This window comes from Brassica rapa, chromosome A06, assembly GCF_000309985.2.
Source record: "Brassica rapa cultivar Chiifu-401-42 chromosome A06, CAAS_Brap_v3.01, whole genome shotgun sequence".
NCBI classification, from domain to species: Eukaryota; Viridiplantae; Streptophyta; class Magnoliopsida; order Brassicales; family Brassicaceae; genus Brassica; species Brassica rapa.
Window position 1 is genome coordinate 4,482,511 of NC_024800.2, and position 12,456 is coordinate 4,494,966.

At 34.1% G+C, this 12,456-nt stretch overlaps 3 protein-coding genes and 1 non-coding gene across 4 annotated transcripts; all 4 read right to left on the bottom strand.

Moving 5' to 3' along the window:
* Nucleotides 1-5,842: 5,842 nt before the first annotated feature.
* On the bottom strand, nucleotides 5,843-10,955 carry LOC103871914 (G-type lectin S-receptor-like serine/threonine-protein kinase SRK). Its single transcript, XM_009150243.3, has 8 exons — nucleotides 10,791-10,955; nucleotides 8,030-8,106; nucleotides 7,793-7,942; nucleotides 7,506-7,645; nucleotides 7,176-7,386; nucleotides 6,834-7,062; nucleotides 6,595-6,739; nucleotides 5,843-6,482 (listed from the first exon to the last, which is right to left on the bottom strand). Exons 1-8 carry the CDS (start codon nucleotides 10,814-10,816, stop codon nucleotides 6,147-6,149), a joined length of 1,314 nt encoding a protein of 437 aa, XP_009148491.2. The 5' UTR covers nucleotides 10,817-10,955; the 3' UTR covers nucleotides 5,843-6,146.
* LOC117126051 (receptor-like serine/threonine-protein kinase SD1-8) lies at nucleotides 8,116-10,674 on the bottom strand. The gene is made up of 2 exons (XM_033273388.1): nucleotides 8,367-10,674; nucleotides 8,116-8,333 (listed from the first exon to the last, which is right to left on the bottom strand). The coding sequence occupies exons 1-2, from the start codon at nucleotides 9,256-9,258 to the stop codon at nucleotides 8,119-8,121; spliced, it is 1,107 nt and encodes a 368-aa protein (XP_033129279.1). The 5' UTR covers nucleotides 9,259-10,674; the 3' UTR covers nucleotides 8,116-8,118.
* LOC103871915 (pentatricopeptide repeat-containing protein At1g11630, mitochondrial) lies at nucleotides 10,748-12,153 on the bottom strand. Its single transcript, XM_009150244.3, has one exon. It carries the CDS (start codon nucleotides 12,098-12,100, stop codon nucleotides 10,895-10,897), a length of 1,206 nt encoding a protein of 401 aa, XP_009148492.1. The 5' UTR covers nucleotides 12,101-12,153; the 3' UTR covers nucleotides 10,748-10,894.
* A 164-nt stretch (nucleotides 12,154-12,317) lies between these two features.
* Nucleotides 12,318-12,389, bottom strand: TRNAW-CCA. Its single transcript has one exon. It is a non-coding gene; the product is annotated as a tRNA-Trp (tRNA).
* Nucleotides 12,390-12,456: the final 67 nt, after the last annotated feature.

Below are 12,456 nucleotides of genomic sequence, written 5' to 3' on the forward strand. Positions count from 1 at the left end.
ATCATTAGACTAAACATTGTACAAGTATATACATACACATATGTTGGAAAATTAGTGAATCTCGTATATATAGAGCATCGTCTATCTTACCTAAAAGTTTTGGGACAATTAGAAATATAGAGAAAGAGAGTCAGAGAGAAGCAATGTTATAGGTGAGAGCCTGAGATGATGGTTCATACTTTCATCATTTATCTTGCTCAGACTGAGCTTCACTCTTCAGCTAGCTTTTGGGTGTGAGTTAGGCTCATCACTAATATGGTATCAGAGCCAGGTTTGGCCCAGCATATGATTTTCCATATAAACAGTTTTCTACTTATGTAGCCTGTAAAAATGGCCCATATTGATGTGGTATTTCCGAGATGTTGGGCTTGGGCTGTTTCCATTGGATTGTTACCCATCCACATCTCGAGGGGGCTTATTGAAGTCCCACATCGTGTGGTGACATGGTCTTTGGGCAATATATATGTGTATGGGCAATCTTCCACTCTTGAGGTAGCTTTTGGGTGTGAGTTAGGCCCATCACTAATATGGTATCAGAGCTAGGTTTGGCCCAGCATATGATTTCTCATATAAACAGTTTCCTACTTATGTAGCCTGTAAAAATGGCTCATATTGCTGTGGTATTTCCGAGATGTTGGGCTTGGGCTGTTTCCATTAGACCGTTACCCACCCACATCTCGAGGAGGCCTATTAAAGTCCCACATCGTGTGGTGACATGGTCCTTAGGCAATATATATCTGTATGGCAATCTTCCACTTTTGAACTAGCTTTTGGGTGTGAGTTAGGCCCATCACTAATACATGTGGACAAATTCATGGATTCCTGACCATGCACCACGAACGAGGACTCAAAATATCATTGCGTGTATTGTCAACCAGTTTTTATGACATAAGCTAATCAATGGGATGAACAAAATCTGAGAGAAGTTGTAATAGACGAAGAGATTGAGGTAATTTATTTTTTGACAACACATTTATTAGACAAGAGAGTGGCGAAATTTTTAAACTACATATACATAAAAATTTTATTTTAATAATTAATTGTATTTATAACATATTTATGTGTTTATGTATCGGTAATAAGATATATACATAACTATATTTGAACATTTGGTTGAGATATATTTATAAATATTAAAGTGATAAGAAGTATTATGTATTTATATTTGATTTATTATATAAAAATAATGAAAAGTAAATAGGGTTTAAAGGGCCTCAAAAGTTGAACCTCGGCAGGTTTAATGAGTTTGACATTTTAGGAAATAGGAGTATATTGTTTTGAGTTTTAGGATCGGTTGGAGAACAAAATACATCAAAATTTGGGTTTGGAGGCTTGTTGGATATGCGGATATACAGTCAATGATAAGTAATCATAGAAATGTAAGGGCATCTCCATCTCTACTTCATTTTTTTCTCTAAGCAGAAAACTCATAAAGATAAAGTGTAGACTCGTCCTATGAAACTGAATCTTAAGTATTACAACAACCACTGTTAACTTGATAATAGTAAATGTTCATTTTTAGTGTATCAAGTAGACATTGGTTGTACTTTGCCATCATTTTTCATTTTTATTTCTCTAAACTTGAGCTTGTAACCACAAAGGAGGAAAACATACATGTGAGATTTCGTTTGTAGTTTGAGTATGATAACATGTGAAATAATATTATAAATGGATTTTATCTTTTTTGTTCTTATGATTTTTCTCTATTTCTTTTTCAAATTTTATGTTTTTCCATTTTATTATGTAAGTTTCACTAAATTATTATTTATTGACTAAACTTTTCAACAAACTCAAGTTACACTATGTATTTTAATTATTTTTTTCTTTTTAGTGTTTGTTTACATGATTCTCTCTAAATCTAGATCTTGATTATATATTAATTTTTGTTACGATATTCCATCATTTTTTTATAAAATTAAATTTGATGGTCAAAAAGAGAAAAAATAATTCATGAGATTATATATATTTCCATTGGCATGAGTTTGATGAAACGTGAAAAGCAATAGCATAAAAGGATTTTTCTCAATTTTGTTCTTATGAACTTGTTGCTATTAATTTTGTTTTTAAAATTTAAGTTTTTAGATTACATTATGTAGTTCACTAAATTATTATAAATTAATAAAAGATTGATGTGGGAAGTTTTGTTTGACTAAAAATGAAATATTGATTTGAAAATATTTATGGATCATGATATAGATTTGTTAATTGATTTGGTTAAAATGTTAGGAAAATGAAAATTTTAGGACGATTAAATATTTTTTAAAACTATATTTATGTGTCAATCAATACAATACTAAAAGACAAATATAAGCCAAGGAGAGGATGTCCACGTAGGATAGGAAAATCAACCAATCAGAGAGCTCGAAGTTACCACGTCATCTCATTGATTTTTTCGTAAAAAAATGAAAAAACAATGCGAAGGAAATGATCGAACCCGGGTCAGTGTGACATAAATATATGGCAGTTACCACTAAGCCATTGAAACTTTCTTGGACATATATACAAGAATCACTAAGTATGTAATCATAAACTCTTATGTACAATTACAATAATATGAATTCAACTTTCAAGACACTGATACTTTCTTTTGTGAAAAAAATAAGTAATAGACTAAGCAAATATATTCTTTCAAAGTATGAGAACATTGACAAATATGAAAAATCATAGATTTTTGTTTTCGAGACAAAGTTAAGAATCAATATATACAATACTAAAAAGTAAATATAAGCCATGGAGAGGATGTCCATGTAGGATAGGAAAATCAACCAATCAGAGAGGTCAAACTTGCCACGTCATCTCATTGATTTTTTCATAAAAAATGAAAAAACAATGCGAAGGAAATGATCGAACCCGGGTTAGTATGACATAAATATATGGCAGTTACCACTAAGCCATCGAAACTTTCTTGGACACATATACAAGAATCACTAAGTAAGTAATCACAAACTCTTAAGTACAATTACAATAATATGAATTCAACTTTCAAGACTCCGATACTTTGTTTTGTAAAAAAAAATAAGTAATTGACTAAGCTAATATATTTTTTGAAAGTGTGAGAACATTGACAAATATGAAAAAGCATAGATTTTTGTTTTCGTGGCAAAGTTAAGAATTTTGTAAAAATAAGTTTAACATATAATTTTCGTGACAAATATGAAAAAGCATAGATTTTTGTACAATTTTAACAAAACAACTCAAAACATAGTTCTCTAATGTCTTAATAAAATATTATTTAAGGGTGCAATAATTAAATATATCAATTCAATAAATTTTGTAATTTAAAACAATAACACAACAAATTTTGAAATATTTGTTTAACCTATAGATTTCTTTTCATGAGAATCCAACTAAACAAGATAAAAAAAACAATTAGATTTACAAATATTTAATTACCATTTTATTCAATTTTGATTAATTTCAAATTGTAATAATGTATCTTTTTGAAGTTACAAAAAAAATAATGTTCATTCTTTATTACACTAGCATTATATATAGATTCTATATACACAAATAAACATAATATAACAACATAAGCTTGCTTTTCCAGATTCATATGAAAACTTTTTAAGTTATCCACCAAAGCAAATTAATTAAATCAATCAAATTGTTAGAATACAACAAATTAATATATAATTTAATTTTAAATTAAATTATTTTAAAAGTGTATTTTCATTAAAAACAAAATAATAAATAAGTAAAACTGATTTGATGGTAATTTTATGACATATATATATATATATATATATATCAATTCTGTGAAAGAAATAAAAGTTTAATATGGAAAAAAACTTAAATGCAAAAAAACTCTAAAAATTAAAAAAAATAAACTAATAAAAATTAAACTATGATATTACTTAAAAGCTTCTTAGACAATATTAATAAAATATTTAAGTGATAATTAGACAAATTTGATTTTTTTTTCCAGCTAAAAGTTTATTATTAATTAGCATCAGTTATTTCAAAATGTTTAAGAAATTATGGACAAAAAAATAGGATGAACATAAATGATTTATGAACTGTGAATAGTACTTAGTAAAGCTGACTTAAATAACACATCTGCACATCCGTTTCCAGTTATTTTTTATGCCTAAATTCAATTTCTTCAGATCAGTTATTCCACAAAGAGATCGTATGAAATATTGTTTTGATATTCAGATTTGTTTCTTGACAGTTAAAAAGATTGATAACTATAAAAATGTCTCATTCGAATATGATATGTCTATAATCGAGTCCCCAACATGAGACAAGTTTGTTTAAAAAGAAAATAATTTCATTTTTCTTATATTATATAATAAATATATACTATTTACTGATAATAAAAATATAGTTATTTATCTATCATAAATATCTATACAAATATGTGAATCAAGTACAACAATCAAACAACTTAATGATTTCCACACAAAAAAAATTAAAAAATATATTTATGTCATGTAGTCTTATTTTATATTCTTTAAATAATATAATACAATATTATATATTATTTTTTTAGAATTGAGAAATACATATATCAGTTAGACAAATTAAGCGATAATTAGACAAATTTGATTTTTTTTGCCAGCCAAAAGTTTATTATTAATTAGCATCAGTTATTTCAAGATGTTTAAGAAAGAATGGATAAAAAAAATAGGATGGATATAAATAATATATGAACTATGAATAATACTTTGTAAAGCTAACTTAGATAACACATCTGCACATCCATTTTTAATCATTTTTTATGCCTAAATTCAATTTTTTCAGATCAGTTATTTCACAAAGAGATCGTATGAGATATTGTTTTGAAATTCAGATTTGTTTCTCGACTGTTAAGAAGATTGATAACTGTAAAAATGTATCCTTCGAATATGATATGTTCATAACCGAGTCCCAACATGAGACAAGTTTGTTTAAAAAGTAAATAATTTCATTTTTCTTATATTATATAATAAGTATATATTATTTACTGATAATAAAAATATATTTTTATTCATCTATCACAATTATATATGCAAATATGTGAATCAAGTACAACAATCAAACAACATAATGATTTCCGCAAAGAAAGTTTTAAAAATATATTTATGTTATGTAGTCTTATTTTATATTTTTTAAATAATATAATATATTATTATACATTATATTTTTAGAATTGAGAAATACATATAATATCTTATCCGCGGGTAGCACGGTTAAAAAATCTAGGTCTTATAATACTTCTTGATGAGGTGCCTTAAGGAGAAGAAACTCTGTTCTCTTTTATATATAATCAGGCGTACTATATTATTTTAATATCCTTTAGATATATAGTATAGTACAAGCTTCATCTGATAGTGCTTAAAAATCCTTTTAAAAAATTTAAGTAATGATATATGTATAAAATATGTATATTATTACCAATAAAATATTTTGGTTGAGTTATATATGATTCATAATATACATATCAAATAAATTGGGAGAAGGAGAAGAAGAAAAAAAGAAAGTATAAGACAAAAGAAGATATAAAAAGGTAAAAAAAACAAGAAGAAAATCAAACGGTTCATATTGCTTAGGAATAAGAAATGTAATATTATTCAGTTACAAAAAAAGAGATATTATAAAAAATATTCATAAAACTCTAGAAAATATATAGCATACTGTAGCTAATTTGTTGTTATGGGTATATGCTTAATTGTTGTTTAGTTATGTATATGTGTTCAAATTTAAGATGACATTGACAAAACAATAAAGAAATGGACAACGCTGACGAGAAATAGACGATGTTAGAGCATTTTCATTGGGGGTTCACTCTCAGTCTCTCACGTTTTCCAAAAAAAAAAAATTATAATATTTTTGAACTATGAACCTGTTTCACAGAAGTGTCTTATTGTGAACCCGTTTCATCACTGTTTCGGTTATTTTTTTTATTTTTTTATTTTTTTTTAAAATCAAACGAAATAAAATAAAATAATAATAATAAATGATTATTGAGCCCTCCTCCTAAGTTTCACTAACGGGGATGCTCTTGAGATGTTAAGCTTATAGTTATTTAACGATTTTTTTTTCAGTAAGATGTTTTTAAACCAAATTAAAAACTTGTGGAAAAGAAACAAAATGGAAAAATACAGATAAAATGATATACACCAAGTTCCAGCTACTTATCAGCCGCATAGTAAGTAATTAAGAAATCACCGAGCATCGATCTCTGAAAACGTGTAGCCGTTAACCGTACAGGAAGTAGATGTTGAAGATTCTCCCTTAAAGTTTGAAGAGGATGGAATACCACTTTTGCCTTCATGATCAATTGGGTAAAAGGCAGGGCGTTTTGGCTTTTGAATCTCAATAGTTTCCTGTTGGAGTTGAGCCACGACCAGGGATATTTTCGGTCTGTCCCTTGCAAAATATTGAGAACACAGAAGTCCCACTTCAATGCATCTCAACACTTGCCAAGACTCTACACAGTCTTGTCTGATCTTCTCATCGATGATTTCACTCCAGTTTCCTTCATTATATTTGTTCCACGCCTTTTCAACAAAAACAAAGAAAACACAATTGATCGTTGTTTCTGTTTCATTCATTCATATTTTTTCTATTTCCCGAAGAAGCAAAACATATCAACTCTAAGAAAAAGCTTACGTAGCCGAGAAGATAGCCAATGGAAGAGGAGAATGATCTGTTCATTTTCCCGTTAACAATTTCAAGAACAATAACGCCAAAGCTGAAGACGTCAGACGCAGATGAGAATATGCCATGTAACAGGGATTCTGGCGATACGTAGCCACTGCATAATAACGAATCAAGAACTTAGGTAATTGATCTAACAAAAAAAAAAAAAAAATACTATTTCAGAAAAATATAAAGTCTTGATAACATACTGAGTTCCAGCCGTATGCTGTGTGAAAACTTCCTTCTCGCTCCTTGCACACATTCGGGCCAAGCCGAAATCGGATATCTTCGGTGTCATATATCTATCAAGTAAGATATTATCAGGTTTCAAGTCCCGGTGTAGAATCAGATCGTATCCCCCTTCTTCGATATATGCTAGGCCTTGAGCTACACCCTTGATAATATGAAATCTCGTTTCCCAATTTAGCTCACCACCACCTACAAAACCGACCAGAATATATATTTATATATCATCAATCTTATTTTTTGACTTATATATATATATATATATATATATATATGATTCCCAAATCAAAATTAAAACAGCTAACCAAAAAGATGACGCTCTAAGCTGCCGTTCACTAGATACTCGTATATCAAGAGCTTCTCTTCCTTGTAAACGCTCCAACCATACAGGCGGACGATGTTAAGGTGTCTAAGGCGTGAAATAGACCTCACCTCGGTACGGAACTCATCCAACCCTTGTTTCGAGAGTTGTGAAAGTTTCTTGACAGCGATTTCTTCCCCGCTGGCTAACACACCCTGGTCATAAATTAATTAAGCACTAAAATTAAGAACCCTACATTACATTACATGGTGTGTCAACTACAATGCAGCAGAGAGAGAGGACTAAAAAAAAAAGAAAAAAAAAAGTGTTTTACCTTGTACACATACCCAAACCCACCATGTCCGATCTCTTGAGAGAAGTTGTCTGTGGCATTCACTATCATGGCAAAATCCATCGGGGCAGATAGTTGATCGGCCTCTATTAGGTTTTCTCTTTCCCTTGGCATCATTATTTCTTCAACAAAAAATTTACAGAAGATCAGTTATAAAGATGTACGTACGTATGCAATTAAAACATACAGAGTAGTATATATATATAGATGATCTTTCTTTTGCTCAAAGAAAAAAAAAAAAAGAATTCCTCTCCTCTTTCTTTACTTACCAATTGATGATGCAGCGGTGGTGGCTCTTTCTCTTTCTATTTCTCTCGTCTTTTTCCTCCTCCAGTAGCAAAATAATGCTAAAAGAGCCAAAACCACCAAGATACAAACACAAGTACCTACGATCAATCCTGTTTTGCTTTTCTTCTTCCCTGGAATAAAGAAAAAAGAGAGAGAGAGAGACTTATAAAAGCAAATAGATTCTAAAGAGTTGACAAGTTAATTATTAATGGAATTACCAGCCGTTCGCACATAAAGGTCTAGACCCTCATCGGAATAACTGCGGAGGTCAAGCAAGTCTCCGCTCCATGTTATACAGCTCCAGTTGTCAGTTTCTAGGCTTATGCTCATAGAATAAGCAGTACAAGTGCAATCCCCAAGGCCATTGTTCTGGCTTGGTGATGGACGGGTTAGATTTGGCATTACGGCTGTCTGGAATATTCATTTTCCGAACAAGTGAGAAATGGTCGTCTCCGTTGCAGGTCCAATTCTTTTTCTGCACACACTCTTTTGTTGTCACGTTCATGCTACTGAACTCAAAACCTGGGATACACTCACAAGCTGGAGATGATGAACCAACGCGACAATAAGCGTTCCCATAACATGTCCTATGAAGTTCGCACTGGTCAGGCGATAAGCTCCATTGCTGGTCCCACTTTTTGACTCTTTGATTCCAGGTGTAGTGTCTCACTGATCCATCATTGTCTAATTGTACTCTTGTGTAGTCTGGCGAAGTAGTAGTAGTATTAATTAACAAATACGAGATATGCTGGTTCTTCCATTCTAATCTAAACAAGGGTGGAGCTCCGATGAACTTGTATCCGTTCCAAGGACCGCTCCTGTAAAGAAGGAAGTCATTATACCAAATGGCAAGAACCGGATACTGCGGAGTTATGAATCCGAAGAAAAAATTTCCTGGTCGTGGATCATCAAATGCTCTCCACGAAGTCAGATACCAGTTTTGGTAATTCCATACTAATTTCATCTCAGGAAGTATGGTATCGGTTGGTTCATCGAAACTCTGCCAAAAGAAATCTTCAGGATTGTCGTTGTTGACATCTTTGAGAACGAGATTACCGTTTTCCAGGAGTTGAGCAACTGCCGTTGTTGTTGAAGAAGAAGAACTCTCTCTTCTTCTAGTCGCGAACCACACAGGTTTAGAGTTGTCCCGGATAACCAACTGATCATCAACCACCTCTAAGGTCCCGTTAGAACTGTGTAAAGGTTCTTCTTCTCTATTACCTACCCAGACATAAGTTCTTTCCGCTACATTTTTGTACCAAATCCCTAAAAACCAGCTCTCCGTTCCTGCAGCTCTAAAGAACCCAGCCTCAAATGTTCCCTTAGAAGACACGAGTGTGCCGCCCTTAACTGAAACCCATCTATCTCCACTCCTTAATATGTCCCCAGAATTTCCGTATTCAAACAATAATATTGAAAGAAACAAAATGTGGCCGAATGACATCATCCTTCTTCTTCTCCTTCTTTCAGTTTTTTTCTCCTTCTTTGACTTGTATATGATTTTGGTAAGTTAGTTTATTGTTAAGGTATGGCTCCTTAAGTTTTATTGTCGTATATCTTTATGTCTTGTCCTCATTTGCTACTGCATAGGCCTAGTACTGCATGTGCTTGACAAACCCACAAATAGTAATATTGGAAATGTGTTTATGCATCTGTCTGGCACATCAAGTTTTTTTTTTTTTGTTTGGTCTAATAGTTGAGATGAAACTATATATGTCACATATTAGCAAAAGTTTCTCATCAAGGAAACTTACTTGCGTGTTACAAAAAAAAAAGGAAACTTACTTGCAAAGAAGATAGTAAGCTCGAGACTCTAACATTGCATGACTGCTCTGTAGAGGAGGCAAAGGATTGAGCGTAACAAGTTGTGTATCTCATTCTTGATGTCGCTAGGGCTGGGTTGCAGGTCAAACCCCGCCCCCCTGACCCACTAACCGGGTTACAATTTTTTTTTTGTCAAAAAATTCGACCCGCACAACCCGCGAATAAATAAACTTGTATTCGCACCCGTCCCGCTTAATTTGCGGGTAACCCGCGGGTTATATTTTTATTTTAAGAAAATATTTATTTAATTTAATTTTTGTAAAATATAACATAAATAATATATTTAGAATTAAAATTTTAAATATTTTGATTATATTTTTAAAAATTCTCGTATTTTCTTTAAAAATATACATTTTTACAAAAAAACAATATTTTTCTTAAAAAAATTAAAAAACAAAAAATTGCGGGTTGGCGAGTACCCGCGTTTCAAAATCCACCAACCCGCACCCGCCCCTCACCCACGAATCGATTTTTCCAAATTGTTCGACCCGCACCCGCTCCGCGGCGGATCAACGGGCCCCACGGATAAAAACTCATATTCCCAGGCCTAGATGTCGCCCTCCTCCCTTACTGTTGAATGTTGTTGAATCTGAGAGAGAGAAATTATAGAGTTTTTGAATTCACTAATCGCAGGGGGACTTCATATTTATTTATTCAGTACATTGTAAGTTTGATAAATACAACATTGAAAGTGTGAGATATTAATAACATCTCATAGTATGCTTTCATGTGTGATGTATATCTTGACGACCATGCAGATATTGCAATCACACTTGAAGGTGTATAATCAAATCTCACAAAGCAAATTACATTATTATAACTAAAACTCATGTTGTAAGGAAGCATCCTGTTTCCATATCCTGATCGTTCTATCTAAATGATTTGCAATCTGGTTGTGAACAGGATGGTCACAGAAAACGCGGATGTGATGCAGAATACTTTGTTGGTATGTCCTGTGTATACCTTTATAAACTTCCCAGTCGCATAGTTCAACAGCTTCTGTGTGGTTTTTAACCAAATCAAAAAAAAAATGGTATATAGATGTTTTAGAGTCTATTATATGGGGGGGGGGGGGGGGGGGGGGGGGGGGGGGGGTGGTGGCGGGTTTGGAGTATGTTTAAGAGATTGAATCTGATTTCTCCTTAAAAAATTATATACATTGGGTTCAAGTGTAACTCCATTGTTCATGGGGGAATCGAAACATGTTACATGACAATTAGATAGAAAATAGGTAGTTAACTCTCGCAGCATAAGCATGTTCACCGAGACAAGTCAGCTTCAACTTGATTCCACAAGTGAACATTTCTTGAAAACTTGTGTTTCACTTGCGCAATCACCTCTCTAGCTTCATCAACCTTGTTACTACCAACAAGTCCATGAACAAGCCACCTCATGACACTGAAACTGGGAACCCAATGATTCTCCATACTCTCCCTACAAAGCACCAAAGCCGTCTCAAAGTCTCCTCCTTTACACAAACACCGTATCAAATCAAAGTAACACTCACAACCCGGCTTGCACCCACTCTTCACCATAACCTCAAACACACTCATCGCCTCATCCAAATCCCCCTCGCTGCAAAACCCATGAATCAAAAGAGAATACGTCACTGAGTTGGGTCTCATCCTAGTCGACATAACTCCACAAAGCAACGCCTTAGCTTCTCTAGTTCTCTTCCTCTCACACAAACACCGAACCATGACGTTGTACGTCGCGATACCCACGTGAACACCAAACTCTCTCATCAACCTCACCACTCTCCTCACCTCATCGTACTTCTCCTCCTTGTAGAAACCTTCAATCATCAACCCGAAGGTAGAAGCCCTCGGCTTCACACGCCTCCTCTCCATCTCCGCGACAATAGAGTAGGACGAGCCCGTCGAGTTCGATTCGCACAAGGCCTTGATGATTCGATTGTACGTCTCGAGATCAGGCTCGATGCCGCCGTACTCCTTCCGCGTTTCGAAGTAGACTCGTCTCGCTTCTTCGTAATCCCTCGCCGCCAAGCAAGCGAGTAACAGAGCGTTCAACGACTTCACCGTTCTCTGGATCTCGTACCTCTCGAGGTCGTGGAATGTTTGTAGAGACCGCTCGAGCATGTTCGCTCTCCCGTAGAGGATGATCACGCGGACGGCGAAGCTCTCGGGTTTCGGATGCGGTTGGCTCTTGATCACTCCGTCGAGGAGGTGTGATACGGCGGCCAAGTGTTTCGCGCTGGATAGTGTCGCCACCGCGACGGAGAAGGCGACGCGGTGGAGGTGGTGGTGGTCGGGTGTGAGGGAAGCGGATCTACAGATCTCGAGGATTCGATCTGGATTGTTCTCGGTTCTGAGGAGGGAGAGGACGTGCCGGCTCTTCTTGTGATGGTTGCTAGTGAGGAGTGATGAAGCCGTTGAGATTAATCTGAACTGATTCACCTTGTGAGCGAGAGGTTCGGATGTTAAGATGCGCAAGAGAGACGCCATTACTAAGGATTCAGTAGAAATGGAGACGACGACGCTGGACGGTGGAGAGAGATCAGGTTTAAACCGGTTAAGGGGTTTGACGAATTAAAATGGTTTTCTTGAATCAGATATGGACCGTTTATGTTTATCTATAGTCAGCGATAGTGACGGTCCTTGATGAAACGAAAACGAGTTTAGCAAAAGTAAAAATTTTGGATCAATGTCTAAACCGGGGGTTTGAACCCGACGTGAATCGAACACGCAACCTTCTGATCTGGAGTCAGACGCGCTACCATTGCGCCACGGATCCGGTTAAATTATTGTGCCCAAAGTGTTTTATAGTCACCCATCGTATCTATCAACTTGTTTTAGGAGAG